The sequence below is a fragment of the Salmo salar genome, unplaced genomic scaffold (assembly GCF_905237065.1).
Source record: "Salmo salar unplaced genomic scaffold, Ssal_v3.1, whole genome shotgun sequence".
In the NCBI taxonomy this organism is placed as follows: Eukaryota; Metazoa; Chordata; class Actinopteri; order Salmoniformes; family Salmonidae; genus Salmo; species Salmo salar.
Window position 1 is genome coordinate 281,308 of NW_025548466.1, and position 20,578 is coordinate 301,885.

A 20,578-nucleotide genomic window follows, 5' to 3' on the forward strand; every position below is an offset into this window, starting at 1 on the left:
TGGCACAAACCGGTGCACCTGCCATCTACTACCATACTCAATTCAAAGGCACTTAAATATTTGGTATTGCCCATTCACCCTCTGAATGGCACACAGACACAATCCATGTCTCAAGGCTTATAAATCCTTCTCTAACCCGTCTCCTCCCCTTCATCTACACTGATTGAAGTGGATTTAACAGGTGACATCAATAAGGGATCATAGCTTTCACCTGGATTCACCTGGTCAGTCTATGTTGTTGAAAGAGCAGGTGTTCCTGATGTTTTGTACACTCAGTGTACATGAATATTGTGTGTGTCTCTCTGTGTGTGTGAGAGTGTGTGTGTGTGTGTGTGTGTGTGTGTGCACACGTGTGTGTGTGTGTGTGTGTGAGTATGTGTATGTGTGTGTGTGTGTGTGTGTGTGTGTGTGTGTGTGTGTGTGTGTGTGTGCGTGCGTTAGAGAGAGTGTGTGTGTGTGTGTGTGTGTGTGTGTGTGTGTGTGTGTGTGTGTGTGTGTGTGTGTTAGAGAGAGGTTCTACGTACAGCTCTCCAGTTGCATCTTGCAGAGCTGTGTGTCCATGGGGAACAGAGTGAGGTCCAGAGGGCAGGACAGAGTCACTGATAACCTGAACACACACACAGACAGTCACTGATAACCTGAACACACCAGACAGTCACTGACAACCTGAACACTCACTGATAACCTGAACACACAACAGACAGTCACTGATAACCTGAACACACACACAGACAGTCACTGATAACCTGAACACACCAGACAGTCACTGATAACCTGAACACACACACAGACAGTCACTGATAACCTGAACACACACACAGACAGTCACTGATAACCTGAACACACCAGACAGTCACTGATAACCTGAACACACAACAGACAGTCACTGATAACCTGAACACACCAGACAGTCACTGATAACCTGAACACACACACAGACAGTCACTGATAACCTGAACACACACACAGACAGTCACTGATAACCTGAACACACCAGACAGTCACTGATAACCTGAACACACCAGACAGTCACTGATAACCTGAACACTCACCAGACAGTCACTGATAACCTGAACACTCACTGATAACCTGAACACACACACAGACAGTCACTGATAACCTGAACACACCAGACAGTCACTGACAACCTGAACACTCACTGATAACCTGAACACACAACAGACAGTCACTGATAACCTGAACACACACACAGACAGTCACTGATAACCTGAACACACCAGACAGTCACTGATAACCTGAACACACACACAGACAGTCACTGATAACCTGAACACACACCAGACAGTCACTGACAACCTGAACACTCACCAGACAGTCACTGACAACCTGAACACTCACTGATAACCTGAACACTCACCAGACAGTCACTGATAACCTGAACACACCAGACAGTCACTGATAACCTGAACACTCACCAGACAGTCACTGATAACCTGAACACACACCAGACAGTCACTGATAACCTGAACACACACCAGACAGTCACTGATAACCTGAACACACCAGACAGTCACTGATAACCTGAACACACCAGACAGTCACTGATAACCTGAACACTCACCAGACAGTCACTGATAACCTGAACACTCACTGATAACCTGAACACACACACAGACAGTCACTGATAACCTGAACACACCAGACAGTCACTGACAACCTGAACACTCACTGATAACCTGAACACACAACAGACAGTCACTGATAACCTGAACACACACACAGACAGTCACTGATAACCTGAACACACCAGACAGTCACTGATAACCTGAACACACACACAGACAGTCACTGATAACCTGAACACACACCAGACAGTCACTGACAACCTGAACACTCACCAGACAGTCACTGACAACCTGAACACTCACTGATAACCTGAACACTCACCAGACAGTCACTGATAACCTGAACACACCAGACAGTCACTGATAACCTGAACACACACCAGACAGTCACTGATAACCTGAACACACACACAGACAGTCACTGATAACCTGAACACACACTGATAACCTGAACACTCACCAGACAGTCACTGATAACCTGAACACTCACTGATAACCTGAACACTCACCAGACAGTCACTGACAACCTGAACACTCACTGATAACCTGAACACTCACCAGACAGTCACTGATAACCTGAACACACCAGACAGTCACTGATAACCTGAACACTCACCAGACAGTCACTGATAACCTGAACACACCAGACAGTCACTGATAACCTGAACACACCAGACAGTCACTGATAACCTGAACACACCAGACAGTCACTGATAACCTGAACACTCACCAGACAGTCACTGATAACCTGAACACACCAGACAGTCACTGACAACCTGAACACTCACTGATAACCTGAACACACAACAGACAGTCACTGATAACCTGAACACACACACAGACAGTCACTGATAACCTGAACACACCAGACAGTCACTGATAACCTGAACACACCAGACAGTCACTGATAACCTGAACACACACACAGACAGTCACTGATAACCTGAACACACACCAGACAGTCACTGACAACCTGAACACTCACCAGACAGTCACTGACAACCTGAACACTCACTGATAACCTGAACACTCACCAGACAGTCACTGATAACCTGAACACTCACCAGACAGTCACTGATAACCTGAACACTCACCAGACAGTCACTGATAACCTGAACACACACCAGACAGTCACTGATAACCTGAACACTCACCAGACAGTCACTGACAACCTGAACACACCAGACAGTCACTGACAACCTGAACACTCACTGATAACCTGAACACTCACCAGACAGTCACTGGGCACACATAGGCACCTACCCTGGCAGACAGACAGGTGGGCAGGCAGGTAGGCTGGCAGGCTGGCAGGCTGGCAGGCAGAAAGGCAGGCAGACAGGCAGACAGGCAGGCAGACAGGCAGGCAGACAGACAGACAGGCAGGCAGGCAGGCAGGCAGGCAGGCAGGCAGGCAGGCAGGCAGGCAGGCAGGCAGGCAGTAGTGATGTGCAGTTTGCGAACTATTCGTTCTTTTTAAATGACTATTTTTACTGACTTGAGAGTCACTCAGACATTTTAGTCCTTCATTGCTCCAACCACTAAACTGTCTATCATGTGCGTGCAGAGTAGATAATGCATGGAGAAGAGAAATACATGTTTTGAATTGATAACCTAGTGTAAGAGTTAGTGCAATTCATTGATTATTGAATGTTATCAATGGACACAGCTTCATAGAAGCGAAACAAACACATGCCTCTGCTCAACACTCAACACTCCAACTGGAAACCGAAACGTTTGGGGGACTGCTCAACACTCAACACTCCAACTGGAAACCGAAACGTTTGGGGGACTGCTCAACACTCAACACTCCAACTGGGAACCGAAACGTTTGGGGGACTGCTCAACACTCCAACTGGGAACCGAAACGTTTGGGGGACTGCTCAACACTCAACATTCCAACTGGGAACCGAAACGTTTGGGGGACTGCTCAACACTCAACACTCCAACTGGAAACCGAAACGTTTGGGGGACTGCTCAACACTCCAACTGGGAACCGAAACGTTTGGGGGACTGCTCAACACTCCAACTGGGAACCGAAACGTTTGGGGGACTGCTGCAGTTCGAACAATATTGAGATTATCTTCCTGGTGACAGTCAAGTATTCCGCCAAGAGTCGTTCATAAACCAGTTTGGTTGGGGCCGCATCTAGACCTCGTTTCAAAGCTATAAAGAAATAATTGTATTTGTATGCCTAGCAATCACAAATGTATCATGTTGGAAGCACACTTTTGGAAGCACACAAGTCTCAGTCACAAATGACATAAGCCCCCATAAGACTAAGAGTTTTTAGGTCATCGTTTGCCGGTAGGGGGTTCTGCAATCAAATTAACAAAATTAGTCTAAATATTTGTCATTTTGACTGAACAAGTTGATAAGATCTCAGTCAGTAAAAAGAGTCAAACTTCCCATCACTAACTAACTAGGCAGTCAGACAGACAGACAGACAGACAGACAGACAGACAGACAGGCAGGCAGGCAGGCAGGCAGGCAGGCAGACAGACAGACAGACAGACAGACAGACAGGCAGGCAGGCAGGCAGGCAGGCAGGCAGACAGACGAGACAGACAGACAGACAGACAGACAGACAGACAGACAGGCAGGCAGGCAGGCAGGCAGGCAGGCAGACAGACAGACAGACAGACAGACAGACAGACAGACAGACAGACAGACAGACGAGACAGGCAGGCAGGCAGGCAGGCAGGCAGGCAGGCAGGCAGGCAGGCAGGCGAGACAGACAGACAGACAGACAGGCAGGCAGACAGACAGACAGACAGGCAGGCAGGCAGGCAGACAGACAGACAGACAGACAGACAGACAGACGAGACAGACAGGCAGGCAGGCAGGCAGGCAGGCAGGCAGGCAGGCAGGCAGGCAGGCAGACGAGACAGACAGACAGACAGACAGACAGACAGACAGACAGACCAGACAGACAGACAGACAGACAGACAGACAGACAGACAGACAGACAGACAGACAGACAGGCAGGCAGGCAGACAGACAGACAGACAGATGAGACAGACAGATGAGACAGACAGATGAGACAGACAGACGAGACAGACAGACAGACAGACCAGACAGACAGATGAGACAGACAGACAGACAGACAGACCTCATGCTGATGAGAATGTCTCCGTTCCTGAAGATAAATAACAGGATGTTGTCTTGCGTGACGTCATGGAAGTTGGCGTGTTTCTCGTTGGCGAAGAACAGGTCTGGTTTCCACAGACACTGGAATATCTTGGGGTCCACCGTCAGCGCTTCTCCTTTGAAGTCCGCCGGGAGCTTCAGCCTCGGGTCGTTCCACCGCTGACGCAGGAAGATGTTCACACGGTAGTCCTAGCAACAATCAATCATTTGTTAGCACACAGCCAATTAAACCCCTTAGACTCAACGTTCGCTCCCCACATGGAAATCAAAATTAGCATAATAATTAAAATCCCTCCCCAAAATCTCTTTCTGTTTAATTAAGCGAGATATCTGTCTCAATCCACCACATCCCTATGTCCACCAGATGGCTTCGACGGATGTCTAGCCCGCATTCTTCATATTCGACGCAGTCTTGGATCATGGACCTTACCACCGGCCCTTCCCTCTTCACTCTTTGTTTGTAGGCGGGGAGGAGCTAAATGGAGTCGTGGTCAGATTTGTCAACAGATGGGAGAAGACTTATAGCATGTAGCAGTGGTCAAGCGTAGACTTTTGGTGTGTTGGGCAGTCAATGTGTTGGACCTCTCACACACACACACACGGACCTCAAATTACTTTTGTTAAAGGCCCCTGTGACAATGAATGCTTCTCCGGGTACGAGGTCTCCAGTTGATTGAAGTAGAACAATGTTGGTATTTTATTTAACTAGACAAGTCAGTTAAGTCAGGATTCCTATTTGACTCAGCCATGAGCTACAGCCTAGCTAGTAGCTAACGTTATTTTTTATTTTTTTTATTTAACTATACAAGTCAGTTAAGAACAAATTCTTATTTACAATGACGGCCTACCAGAAGGCAAAAGGCCTACCTGAGGGGAAAGGGGGCTGGGATTAAAAATAAAAATAAATTCAATTAAAATATAGGACAAAAACACACATCACGACAAGTGAGACAACACAACACTACATGAAGAGAGACCTAAGACAACAACACAGCACGGTAGCAACACATGAAAACACAGCATGGTAGCAACACAACATAACAACAACATGGTAGCAACACATGACAACACAGCATGGCAGCAACACATGACAACACAGTATGGTAGCAACACAACATGACAACAACATGGTAGCAGCACAAAACATGGTACGAACATTATTGGGCACAGACAACAGCACAAAGGACAAGAAGGTAGAGACAACAATACATCACACAAAGCAGCCACAGCTGTCAGTAAGAGTGTCCATGATTGAGTCTTTGAATGAAGAGATGGAGATAAAACTGTCCAGTTTGAGTGTTTGTTGCAGCTCGTTCCAGTCGCTAGCTGCTGCGAACTGAAAAGACGAGCGACCCAGGGATGTGTGTGCTTTGGGGACCATTAGCAGAATGTGACTGTCAGAACGGGTGTTGTATGGGGAGGATGAGGGCTGCAGTAGATATCTCAGATAGGGGAGGAGTGAACGGGTGTTGTATGTGGAGGATGAGGGCTGCAGTAGATATCTCAGATAGGGAGGAGTGAACGGGTGTTGTATGGGGAGGATGAGGGCTGCAGTAGATATCTCAGATAGGGAGGAGTGAACGGGTGTTGTATGTGGAGGATGAGGGCTGCAGTAGATATCTCAGATAGGGAGGAGTGAACGGGTGTTGTATGTGGAGGATGAGGGCTGCAGTAAATATCTCAGATAGGGAGGAGTGAATGGGTGTTGTATGTGGAGGATGAGGGCTGCAGTAGATAACTCAGATAGGGGGGAGTGAATGGGTGTTGTATGTAGAGGATGAGGGTTGCAGTAGATATCTCAGATAGGGGGGAGTGAATGGGTGTTGTATGTGGAGGATGAGGGCTGCAGTAGATATCTCAGATAGGGAGGAGTGAACGGGTGTTGTATGTGGAGGATGAGGGCTGCAGTAGATATCTCAGATAGGGAGGAGTGAACGGGTGTTGTATGTGGAGGATGAGGGCTGCAGTAAATATCTCAGATAGGGAGGAGTGAATGGGTGTTGTATGTGGAGGATGAGGGCTGCAGTAGATAACTCAGATAGGGGGGAGTGAATGGGTGTTGTATGTAGAGGATGAGGGTTGCAGTAGATATCTCAGATAGGGGGAGTGAATGGGTGTTGTATGTGGAGGATGAGGGCTGCAGTAGATAACTCAGATAGGGGGAGTGAATGGGTGTTGTATGTGGAGGATGAGGGCTGCAGTAAATATCTCAGATAGGGGGGAGTGAACGGGTGTTGTATGTGGAGGATGAGGGCTGCAGTAAATATCTCAGATAGGGGGGAGTGAACGGGTGTTGTATGTGGAGGATGAGGGCTGCAGTAGATATCTCAGATAGGGGGGAGTGAGGCCTAAGAGGCTTTTATAAATATTCATCAACCAGTGGGTTTTACGACGGGGAAACAGAGATGACCAGTTTACAGAGGAGTATAGAGTGCAGTGATGTGTTCTATAAGGAGCATTGGTTGCAAATCTGATGGCCGAATGGTAAAGAACATCTAGCCGCCGACAGCACCCTTACCTGCCGATCTATAAATTACGTCTCCGTAATCTAGCATGGGAAGGATGGTCATCTGAATCAGGGTTAGTTTGGCTGCTGGGGTGAAAGAGGAGCAATTACGATAGAGGAAACCAAGTCTAGATTTAACTTTAGCCTGCAGCTTTGATATGTGCTGAGAGAAGGACAGCGACCGCCTAGCCATACTCCCAAGTACTTGAAGGAGGTGACTACCTCAAGCTGTAAAACCTCAGAGGTAGTAATCACACCTGTGGGGAGAGGGGCATTCTTCTACCCAAACCACATGACCTTTGTTTTAGAGGTGTTCAGAACAAGGTTAAGGCCAGAGAAAGCTTGTTGGACACTAAGAAAGCTTTTTTTGTAGAGCGTTTAACACAAACTCCGGGAGGGGCCAGCTGAGTATAAGACTGTATAATCTGCATATAAATGGATGACAGCGCTTCCTACTGCCTGAGCTATGTTGTTGATGTAAATTGAGAAGAGCGTGGGGCCTAGGATCGAGCCTTGGGGTACACCCTTGGTGACAGGCACTGGCCGAGACAGCAGATTTTCTGACTTTATACATTGCACTCTTCGAGAGAGGTAGTTAGCAAACCAGGCCAAAGACCCCTCAGCGACACCAATACTCCTTAGCCGGCCCACAAGAATGGAATGGTCTACAGTATCAAAAGATTTGGCAATAAAGCAATAAGTCAATAAAAATAGCAGCACAGCATTGCTTAGATTCAAGGGCAATGGTGACATCATATAGGACCTATAAGGTTGCAGTGACACATCCATAACCTGAGCGGAAACCAGATTGCAGACCAGAGAGACACTATAGACATCAAGAAAGCCAGTCAGTTGATTATTGACACGTTTTTCCAACACATTTGATAAACAGGGCAAAAATAGAAATAGGCCAATAACAGTTAGGATCAGCTTGATCTCCCCCTTTAAATAAAGGATGAACCGTGGCTGCCTTCCAAGCAATGGGAACCTCCCCAGAAAGGAGAGACAGGTTAAAAAGGTCAGAGATAGGCTTGGCGATGATAGGGGCAGCAACCTTAAACTTTACCCCAAAAAATAATCTGGTTCAGATGGTTTAGACCCCAAAGTTTTCCCTGCAGGCAGTCACCTCGGACTCAGTGACCGCCTGCAGGGGAGAAACTTTGTAGCGGGGCAGGGGAAAAAGAGGGAGGAGCATCGGGGATAGTCACATTGGAAGGGGTGGGAGATGAGGAACTGTTGGACGGGCAAGGAGGCGTGGCTGAGTCAAATAGGAATCCTGACTTAATGAAGTGGTGATTAAAGAGCTCAGCCATGTGCTTCTTGTCAGTAACAACCACATCATCAACATTAAGGGACATGAGCAGCTGTGAGGAGGAGGGTTTATTCTCCAGGTCTTTAACTGTTTTCCAGATCTTCTTGGGGTTAGACCCACAGAGAGAGATCTGCTCCTTAAAGTAACTAACTTTGGCCTTCCGGATAGCCTGAGTGCATTTATTTCTCATTTGTCTGAACGAGAGCCAGTCAGCCTGAGTATGCGTGTGCCGAGCGATTTGCCAAATGGGATTCTTGAGGTGGAGTAATTTTGTAAGATCACGGTCGAACCAGGTGCCGAACCTGCTTTTAATACTGAACATATCAAAAAATAAGGTCCAAGCGTCTTTCGACAGATGGGATCAAGCTGATTCTATACCATTTACAGAGGCCAGGTCATGAAGGAAGGCTTGCTCGATTAAACTTTTATAGCAAGCGTATATGACAAATCAGGACAGGTCATTTCACTGAGCAGCCTTTATGAACACAGGCTGTAAAACAGTGATCACTAAGGATATGACAGAAAACACCAGACTGGTACCTATCAGGATTATTTGTGAGGATAACATCGAGGAGAGTAGACTTTTCTGGGTGTTTGGAGTCATACTTTGTGGGATCGGTAATAATCTGAGAATGATTTAGGGAGTCCCATTGCTTTAGGACTTGGTTTGGTTCAGGTGGTATAAGCATGTCCCAGTTTACGTCACCTAGCAGGACAAATTCAGACTTAGTGTAAAGGGCCAGGAGAGAGTTTAGGGCAGCATTCAGGCTAATGCTGATAGCATACAGTCTAATGGTGGTAGCTTACAGGCTAATGCTGATAGCTAATGCTGATAGCATACAGTCTAATGGAGGTAGCTTACAGGCTAATGCTGATTGCATACAGTTTAATGGTGGTAGCATACAGGCTACTGTTTATAGCATACAGGCTAATGCTGATGGATTACAGACTAATGGTGGTAGCATACAGGCTAATGCTGATAGCATACAGTCTAATGGTGGTAGCATACAGGCTAATGCTGATAGCATACAGTCTAATGGTGGTAGCTTACAGGCTAATGCTGATAGCTAATGCTGATAGCATACAGTCTAATGGAGGTAGCTTACAGGCTAATGCTGATTGCATACAGTTTAATGGTGGTAGCATACAGGCTACTGTTTATAGCATACAGGCTAATGCTGATGGATTACAGACTAATGGTGGTAGCATACAGGCTAATGCTGATAGCATACAGTCTAATGGTGGTAGCATACAGGCTACTGTTTATAGCATACAGGCTAATGTTGATGTCTTACAGACTAATGTTAATAGCATACAGGCTACTGTTTATAGCATATGGGCTAATATTGATAACGTTGGAATGTAGCATTGTTAGCATGCAGAGGTTTTAGTAACTCTGCTCACCATGTTGGTTTCCTGGATGGAGCCAAAACTGTTGATGAACATATTGATCTTGTCTTCCACTGGAACACCTGGAACACACACACGCACGCACACACACACACACACACACACACACACACACACACACACACACACACACACACACACACACACACACACACACACACACACACACACACACACATAGTCAACATAAACACCCCCATTCCAGTTTTATTCCAGTGTGTGTGTGTGTGTGTGTGTGGGGTTGTGTGTGTGTGTGTGTGTGTGTGTGTGTGTGTTTGTAATTTCTGTGGTCTTGACAGTCATGTGATCATTCCGCTCCACTCAACCTGAGTAGCAGCATATGGCCGTGGCTCTCTCTCACACACACACACACACACACACACACACAACAACACACACACACACACACACACACACACACACACACACACACACACACACACAGGCTTGCAGCACTTTCAGTTTATTAACCAAACGGGACTCCTTCTGTCCTCCTCCTCTCCTCTCTTCTCCTCTTCTCCTCCTCTCTTCTCCTTTCTCCTCCTTCTCTCCTCCACTTCTCTTCTGTTCTCTCCTCCACTCCTCTCTTCTCCTCCCACTCTCCTCCTCTTCTCCCTTCTCCTCTCCTCCTCTCTTCTCCTTTCTCCTCCTTCTCTCCTCCTCTTCTTCTCCCACTCTCCTCCTCTTCTCTCTTCTCCTCTCCTCCTCTCTTCTACTTTCTCCTCCTTCTCTCCTCCACTTCTCTTCTGTTCTCTCCTCCACTCCTCTCTTCTCCTCCCACTCTCCTCCTCTTCTCCCTTCTCCTCTCCTCCTCTCTTCTCCTTTCTCCTCCTTCTCTCCTCCTCTTCTTCTCCCACTCTCCTCCTCTTCTCTCTTCTCCTCTCCTCCTCTCTTCTCCTTTCTCCTCCTTCTCTCCTCCACTTCTCTTCTGTTCTCTCCTCCACTCCTCCCACTCTCCTCCTCTTCTCCCTTCTCCTCTCCTCCTCTCTTCTCCTTTCTCCTCCTTCTCTCCTCCTCTTCTTCTCCCACTCTCCTCCTCTTCTCTCTTCTCCTCTCCTCCTCTCTTCTCCTTTCTCCTCCTTCTCTCCTCCTCTTCTCTTCTGTCCTCTCCTCCACTCCTCTCTTCTCCTCCACTCTCCTCCTCTTCTCTCTTCTCCTTTCTCATCCTCCACTCCTCTCTTCTCCTCCTCCTCTCCACATCTTCTCCTCCTCTCTTTGTCTCCTCTCCTCATATTCTATCACCTTCTCCTCCGCCTCCTCCTCTCCCTCTCTTCTTCTCCTCTTCTCTCCTCCCCTCCGCTTCTCCCTTCTCCTCCCCTATCCCTCCTCTTCTCCCTTCTCTTCCTCATCTCCTCCTCCTCTCTTCCTCTTCTCTCCCCTCGTCTCCTCCCCATCCTCCTCCACCTCTTTTCTCCTCCTCTTCTCCTCTTCTCTCCCCTTGTCTCCTCCCCATATCCTCCTCCCCCTCTCTCTTCCCTCCTCTTCTCCACTCTCCTCCTCCTCTCTACCATTCTCTCTTCTCCTCCTCTCCTCCTCCTCTCTACCTATTCTCTCTTCTCCTCCTCCTCTCCTCCTCCTCTCTACCTATTCTCTCTTCTCCTCCTCTCCTCCTCCTCTCTACCAATTCTCTCTTCTCCTCCTCCTCTCCTCCTCCTCTCTCATCTCCTCTTTTCTCTTCTCCTCTATTGAACTGTTACCGTAAAACAGTTCAATAGAGTCATGGGTTGTTACTGTAAAACAGGTCAATAGAGTCATGGGTTGTTACTGTAAAACAGGTCAATAGAGTCATGGGTTGTTACTGTATAACAGTTCAATAGAGTCATGGGTTAGAGTTGTTACTGTATACCAGTTCAATAGAGTCATGTGTTGTTACTGTAAAACAGGTCAATAGAGTCATGGGTTAGAGTTGTTACTGTATAACAGTTCAATAGAGTCATGGGTTGTTACTGTAAAACAGGTCAATAGAGTCATGGGTTGTTACTGTAAAACAGGTCATGGGTTAGAGTTGTGTGTGTGTGTGTGTGTGTGTGTGTGTGTGTGTGTGTGTGTGTGTGTGTGTGTAGTTGTGTGTGTAGTTGCAACTAACCATTAAAGTTGGGTTAGGGTTGTGTGTTTAAAGGTGGGTTTGATTTGTGTGTTTAAAGGTGGGTTAGGGTTGTGTGTTTAAAGGTGGGTTAGGGTTGTGTGTTTAAAGTTGGGTTAGGGGTTGTGTGTTTAAAGGTGGGTTAGGGTTGTGTGTTTAAAGGTGGGTTAGGGTTGTGTGTTTAAAGGTGGGTTAGGGTTGTGTGTTTAAAGTTGGGTTAGGGTTGTGTGTTTAAAGGTGGGTTAGGGTTGTGTGTTTAAAGGTGGGTTAGGGTTGTGTGTTTAAAGGTGGGTTAGGGTTGTGTGTTTAAAGTTGGGTTAGGGTTGTGTGTTTAAAGGTGGGTTAGGGTTGTGTGTTTAAAGGTGGGTTAGGGTTGTGTGTTTAAAGGTGGGTTAGGGTTGTGTGTTTAAAGGTGGGTTAGGGTTGTGTGTTTAAAGGTGGATTAGGGTTGTGTGTTTAAAGTTGGGTTAGGGTTGTGTGTTTAAAGGTGGGTTAGGGTTGTGTGTTTAAAGGTGGGTTAGGGTTGTGTGTTTAAAGTTGGGTTAGGGTTGTGTGTTTAAAGGTGGGTTAGGGTTGTGTGTTTAAAGGTGGGTTAGGGGTTGTGTGTTTAAAGGTGGGTTAGGGTTGTGTGTTTAAAGGTGGGTTAGGGTTGTGTGTTTAAAGGTGGGTTAGGGTTGTGTGTTTAAAGGTGGGTTAGGGTTGTGTGTTTAAAGGTGGGTTAGGGTTGTGTGTGTTAGTGTTAGGCTTTCAATCGCAGGGCGACACTCCAACCACAAGGCCATTGAGTTGGTTGTATGTAGGTAACTAACCTTTAAAGTTGGGTCGTATCCGAGAGTCATATGTCACCATCAGCCTGTTGAGGATGTTGCTGGTGGAGTTGGCTGGTACCTGAGCAATCTCCTCTGGAGACAACTGTCTGTAACACACACACACATAATACACTTACTGTTACTACTACATTCACGTCATTTAGCAGACGCTCTTATCCAGAGCAACTTACAGTAGTGAATGCATACATTTCTTTTTTTTTCTTCTGTACTGGCCCCCCGTGAGAATCGAACCCACAACCCTTGCAAACACCATGCTCTACCAACTGAGCTACAGTTGGTAGAGCTATAGCTGTACTACTACTACTACTACTGCTACTGCTACTACTGCTACTGCTACTGCTACTGCTACTGCTACTACTACTACCACTGCTACCACCGCTACCACTGCTACCACTGCTACTGCTGCTACCACCGCCACCGCTACCACTGCTACCACCGCCACCACCACTACCACTGCTACCACCACCACTACTACCACTGCCACTGCCACCGCTACCACTGCCACCGCCCCCGCCACCGCCACCGCCGCTACCACTGCTACCACTGCCACCGCCACCGCCGCTGCCACCGCCACTGCCACTGCCACCGCTACCACTGCTGCCGCTGCCGCCACTGCTGCTGCCACTGCTACCGCCACTGCTACTGCTGCTGCTACTACTATTACCACTGCCACTGCTACTGCTGCTACTGCTACCGCTACTACTGCTACTGCCACTGCCACCGCTACCACCACCACTACCATCACTGCCACCGCCACCGCCGCTACCACCGCCACCGCCACATACCACCGCCACCGCCACCGCCACCGCCACCACCGCTACCGCCACCGCCACCACCACCACTACCACCGCCACCACCGCCACCGCCACCGCCACCACCACCGCCACCACTACCACCGCCACCGCCACCGCCACTACCACCACCACCGCCACCACCGCCACCGCCACCGCCACGCCACCACCACCACCACCGCCACCGCCACCACCACCACCACCACCGCCACCACCGCCACCACCGCCACTGCCACCACCGCCACCGCCACCGCCACCACGCCACCACCACCACCGCACCACCACACCACCACTACCGCGCCACCGCCACCGCTACCACGGCCACCACCACCGCCACCACTGCCACCGCCACCGCCACCACCACCACCACCACCACCGCCACCACCACCACCACACCACCGCCACCGCCACCGCCACCGCCACCACCACCGCCACCACCACCGCCACCGCCACCACCACTGCCACCGCCACCGCCACCACCACCACCACCACCACACCACCACCACCACCACCAACCACCACCGCCACCACCGCCACCACCACTACCACGCCACCACCACCACTACCACTACCACCACTACCACGCCACTGCCACCGCCACCACCACCGCCATTACTACCACCACTCTACAACCACCAGAACCACTACCACCACTTGTACCAATTATACCACTACCGCCATTACTACCAATACTACTACTATTACTACCACTACCGCTGCTACTACCACCACTACTACTATTACTACTACCACCACCACCAACACTATTTTTACTACTACTGCTACTACTAATACTATTACTACTACTACTACTACTATTACTACTACCACTACTACAACCGCTACTACTACTACTACTACTACTACTAGTTGAACTACAACTATTACTACTACTACTAATTAAACTACTGCTACTACTACTAATTACTACTACTACTACTACTACTACTACTACTACTAACTACTACTGCTACTACTACTACTAATTAAACTACTACTACTACTACTACTACTACTACTACTACTACTTAAACTACTACTACTACTACTACTAATTATACTACTACTACTACTACTACTACTACTAATTAAACTACTACTACTACTACTACTAATTAAACTACTACTACTACTACTACTACTAATTAAACTACTACTACTACTACTACTTAACTACAACTACTACTACTACTACTACTACTACTAATTAAACTACTACTACTACTACTACTACTAATTAAACACTACTGCTACTACTACTACTACTAATACTACTACTACTACTACTACTACTACTACTAATTAAACTACTACTACTACTACTACTACTACTACTACTACTACTACTACTGCTACTAAAATGGCGCTGGAAGAAATGGCAGCAGTTTTACGGCGCCCAACCAATTGTGCTGTTATGTGGGGTTTTTCGCGATATTTCTAACTTATTTTGTACATAATGTTTCTGCAACCAGCAGAAGGCGAGTAGGAAAGCTGCCGTTACAGTCAATATTACTCGCCAACGAAGCACCAGTGACTCGGTCTATAAAAAAGTGGTCAGATGAAGCAGATGCTAAACTACAGGACTGTTTTGTTATCACATACTGGAATATATTCTGGGATTCTTCCGATGACATTGAGGAATACACCACATCAGTCACTGGCTTTATCAATAAGTGCATCGATGACGTCGTCCCCACAGTGACCGTACGTACATACCCCAACCAGAAGCCATGGATTACAGGCAGCATCCGCACTGAGCTAAAGGGTAGAGCTGCCACTTTCAAGGTGCGGGACTCTAACCCAGAAGATTACAAGAAATCCCACTATGCCCTGAGACTAACCATCAAACAGGCAAAGCGTCAATACAGGGCTAAGATTGAATCATACTACACCGGCTTTGACGCTCGTCAGATGTGGCAGGGCTTGCAAACTATTACAGACTACAAAGGGAAGCACAGCCGCGAGCTGCCCAGTCACACGAGCCTACCAGACGAGCTAAATCATTTCTATGCTCGCTTTGAGGCAAGCAACACTGAGGCATGCATGAGAGCATCAGCTGTTCCGGACGACTGTGTGATCACGCTCTCCGTAGCCGATGTGAGTAAGACCTTTAAACAGGTCAACATTCACAAGGCTGCGTGGCCAGACGGATTACCAGGACGTGTACTCCGGGCATGTGCTGACCCAACTGGCAGGTGTCTTCACTGACATTTTCAACATGTCCCTGATTGAGTCTGTAATACCAACATGCTTCAAGCAGACCACCATAGTCCCTGTGCCCAAGAACACAAAGGCAACCTGCCTAAAGACTACAGACCCGTAGCACTCACGTCCGTAGCCATGAAGTCCTTTGAAAGGCTGGTAATGGCTCACATCAACACCATTATCCCAGAAACCCTAGACCCACTCCAATTTGCATACCGCCCAAACAGATCCACAGATGATGCAATATCTATTGCACTCCACACTGCCCTTTCCCACCTGGACAAAAGGAACACCTATGTGAGAATGCTGTTCATTGACTACAGCTCAGCGTTCAACACCATAGTGCCCTCAAAGCTCATCACTAAGCTAAGGACCCTGGGACTAAACACCTCCCTCTGCAACTGGATCCTGGACTTCCTGACGGGCCGCCCCCAGGTGGTGAGGGTAGGTAGCAACACAACTGTCACACTGATCCTCAACACTGGAGCTCCCCAGGGGTGCGTGCTCAGTCCCCTCCTGTACTCCCTGTTCACCCACGACTACATGGCCAGGCACGACTCCAACACCATCATTAAGTTTGCAGACGACACAACAGTGGTAGCCCTGATCACCGACAATGACGAGACAGCCTATAGGGAGGAGGTCAGAGACCTGGCCGGGTGGTGCCAGAATTACAACCTATCCCTCAACATAACCAAGACTAAGGAGATGATTGTGGACTACAGGAAAAGTAGCACTGAGCACGCCCCCATTCTCATCAACGGGGCTGTAGTGGAGCAGGTTGAGAGCTTCAAATTCCTTGAAGTCCACATCAACAACAAACTAGAATGGTCCAAACACACCAAGACAGTCATGAAGAGGGCACGACAAAACCTATTCCCCCTCAGGAAACTGAAAAGATTTGGCATGGGTCCTGAGATCCTCAAAAGGTTCTACAGCTGCAACATCGAGAGCATCCTGACCGGTTGCATCATTGCCTGGTACGGCAATTGCTCGGCCTCCGACCGCAAGGCACTTCAGAGGGTAGTGTCACGTCCTGACCAGGTATAGGGGTTATTGTTGGTCAGGACGTGGCAGGGGGTGTTTGTTTCATGTGGTTTGGGCTATGTATTTAGGTAGAGGGGTATTTGTTTTATATGGTTCGGGTGTGTGTGTATGTAGAGGGGTGTTGGATTTATGTGTTCCGGGATTTTTGGTTTATGTTCTTGTTTTGTATTCTAGGTTTTCTATGTTGTGTATTTCTTTGTTGGCCTGGTATGGCTCTCAGCTGTACATCGTTGTTTCTGATTGAGAGTCATACTTAGGGAGTCTGTTTTCCACCTGTCCCTTTGTGGGAGATTGTTTTTTGCATTGCTTTTGTGTGTAGCCTGCGAAACTGTCGTACTGTCGTTCTTTGTTTATTGTTTTTTCGTGTTCACCTATAAATAAAATAATGATGAGCACGCAACCCGCTGCGCCTTGGTCTTTACCCCGCGACAACCGTGACAGGGTAGTGCGTACGGCCAAGTACATCACTGGGGCAAAGCTGCCTGCCATCCTGGACCTCTACACCAGGCGGTGTCAGAGGAAGGCCCTAAAAATTGTCAAAGACCCCAGCCACCCCAGTCATAGACTGTTCTCTCTACTACCGCATGGCAAGCGGAACCGGAGTGCCAAGTGTTGGACAAAAAGGCTTCTCAACAGTTTTTCCCCCCAAGCCATAAGACTCCTGAACAGGTAACCAAATGGTTACCCGGACTATTTGCATTGTGTGCCCTCCCCCCCCACCCCAAACCCCTCTTTTACGCTGCTGCTACTCTCTCTTTATCATATATGCATAGTCACTTTAACCATATCTACATGTACATACTACCTCAATCAGCCTGACTAACCGGTGTCTGTATATCGCCTTGCTACTCTTATTTTCTAATGTCTTTTTACTGTTGTTTAATTTCTTTACTTACAAACACACACACACACACACACACACACACACACCCACACACACACACACACAACACACACACACACACACACAACACACACCTTTTTCCCCACACTATTGGTTAGAGCCTGTAAGTAAGCATTTCCCTGTAAGGTCTACTCCTGTTGTAATTCGGGGGCACGTAGCTAATAAAGTTTGATTGGATACTACTACCACTGAGAAGAACTTACGAAGGACATATGACCTGCTTTCCCTTCTTGACTTTCTTTGCAGGTTTTCCTCCGCTCTCTGCAGACTGGGCTAGAGTTAGCAGGAGGAGAATTATCCTCAGGTCCATTCTGTTGGATGGATAAACATTTAGATATACAGTTGGGGTCCAACATTATTAAACCCTTGATAAACATTTAGATATACAGTGGGGTTCAACATTATTAAAAACATTTAGATATACAGTTGGGGTCCAACATTATTAAACCCTTGATAAACATTTAGATATACAGTTGGGGTCCAACATTATTAAACCCTTGATAAACATTTAGATATACAGTTGGGGTCCAACATTATTAAACCCTTGATAAACATTTAGATATACAGTTGGGGTCCAACATTATTAAACCCTTGATAAACATTTAGATATACAGTGGGGTCCAACATTATTAAACCCTTGATAAACATTTAGATATACAGTTGGGGTCCAACATTATTAAACCCTTGATAAACATTTAGATATACAGTTGGGGTCCAACATTATTAAACCCTTGATAAACATTTAGATATACAGTTGGGGTCCAACATTATTAAACCCTTGATAAACATTTAGATATACAGTTGGGGTCCAACATTATTAAACCCTTGATAAACATTTAGATATACAGTTGGGGTCCAACATTATTAAACCCTTGATAAACATTTAGATATACAGTTGGGGTCCAACATTATTAAACCCTTGATAAACATTTAGATATACAGTTGGGGTCCAACATTATTAAACCCTTGATAAACATTTAGATATACAGTTGGGGTCCAACATTATTAAACCCTTGATAAACATTTAGATATACAGTTGGGGTCCAACATTATTAAACCCTTGATAAACATTTAGATATACAGTGGGGTCCAACATTATTAAACCCTTGATAAACATTTAGATATACAGTTGGGGTCCAACATTATTAAACCCTCGATAAACATTTAGATATACAGTTGGGGTCCAACATTATTAAACCCTTGATAAACATTTAGATATACAGTTGGGGTCCAACATTATTAAACCCTTGATAAACATTTAGATATACAGTGGGGTCCAACATTATTAAACCCTTGATAAACATTTAGATATACAGTTGGGGTCCAACATTATTAAACCCTTGATAAACATTTAGATATACAGTTGGGGTCCAACATTATTAAACCCTTGATAAACATTTAGATATACAGTGGGGTCCAACATTATTAAACCCTTGATAAACATTTAGATATACAGTGGGGTCCAACATTATTAAACCCTTGATAAACATTTAGATATACAGTTGGGGTCCAACATTATTAAACCCTTGATAAACATTTAGATATACAGTTGGGGTCCAACATTATTAAACCCTTGATAAACATTTAGATATACAGTGGGGTCCAACATTATTAAACCCTTGATAAACATTTAGATATACAGTTGGGGTCCAACATTATTAAACCCTTGATAAACATTTAGATATACAGTTGGGGTCCAACATTATTAAACCCTTGATAAACATTTAGATATACAGTTGGGGTCCAACATTATTAAACCCTTGATAAACATTTAGATATACAGTTGGGGTCCAACATTATTAAACCCTTGATAAACATTTAGATATACAGTTGGGGTCCAACATTATTAAACCCTTGATAAACATTTAGATATACAGTTGGGGTCCAACATTATTAAACCCTTGATAAACATTTAGATATACAGTTGGGGTCCAACATTATTAAACCCTTGATAAACATTTAGATATACAGTTGGGGTCCAACATTATTAAACCCTTGATAAACATTTAGATATACAGTTGGGGTCCAACATTATTAAACCCTTGATAAACATTTAGATATACAGTTGGGGTCCAACATTATTAAACCCTTGATAAACATTTAGATATACAGTTGGGGTCCAACATTATTAAACCCTTGATAAACATTTAGATATACAGTTGGGGTCCAACATTATTAAACCCTTGATAAACATTTAGATATACAGTGGGGTCCAACATTATTAAACCCTTGATAAACATTTAGATATACAGTTGGGGTCCAACATTATTAAACCCTTGATAAACATTTAGATATACAGTTGGGGTCCAACATTATTAAACCCTTGATAAACATTTAGATATACAGTTGGGGTCCAACATTATTAAACCCTTGATAAACATTTAGATATACAGTTGGGGTCCAACATTATTAAACCCTTGATAAACATTTAGATATACAGTGGGGTCCAACATTATTAAACCCTTGATAAACATTTAGATATACAGTGGGGGTCCAACATTATTAAACCCTTGATAAACATTTAGATATACAGTGGGGTTCAACATTATTAAACCCTCGATAAACATTTAGATATACAGTTGGGTTCAACATTATTAAAAACATTTAGATATACAGTGGGGTCCAACATTATTAAACCCTTGATAAATGTTAGCAAAAAGACTGTATAAAATAAATAAAACAAATACTGAGCTATATTGTATGCAAAAAAAAATGTTTTACAGTTATTTTATTCTAATTGTTCAGACAGAGATTTTG

At 45.9% G+C, this 20,578-nt stretch overlaps 1 protein-coding gene across 1 annotated transcript in view; it reads right to left on the reverse strand.

Annotated features, from left to right (window-relative positions):
* LOC123724029 (glycine receptor subunit beta) overlaps positions 1 to 20,578 on the reverse strand; it is a 56,541-nt gene that overhangs the window by 33,586 nt on the left and 2,377 nt on the right. The window contains exons 2-6 of the mRNA XM_045712407.1: positions 18,025 to 18,132; positions 12,854 to 12,960; positions 9,956 to 10,023; positions 4,696 to 4,922; positions 525 to 607 (exon numbers count right to left, since the gene is read on the reverse strand). Coding sequence (XP_045568363.1) covers positions 525 to 607; positions 4,696 to 4,922; positions 9,956 to 10,023; positions 12,854 to 12,960; positions 18,025 to 18,131 — 592 coding nt within the window. The 5' untranslated portion in view covers position 18,132. The remainder of the gene's footprint in view (positions 1 to 524; positions 608 to 4,695; positions 4,923 to 9,955; positions 10,024 to 12,853; positions 12,961 to 18,024; positions 18,133 to 20,578) is intronic.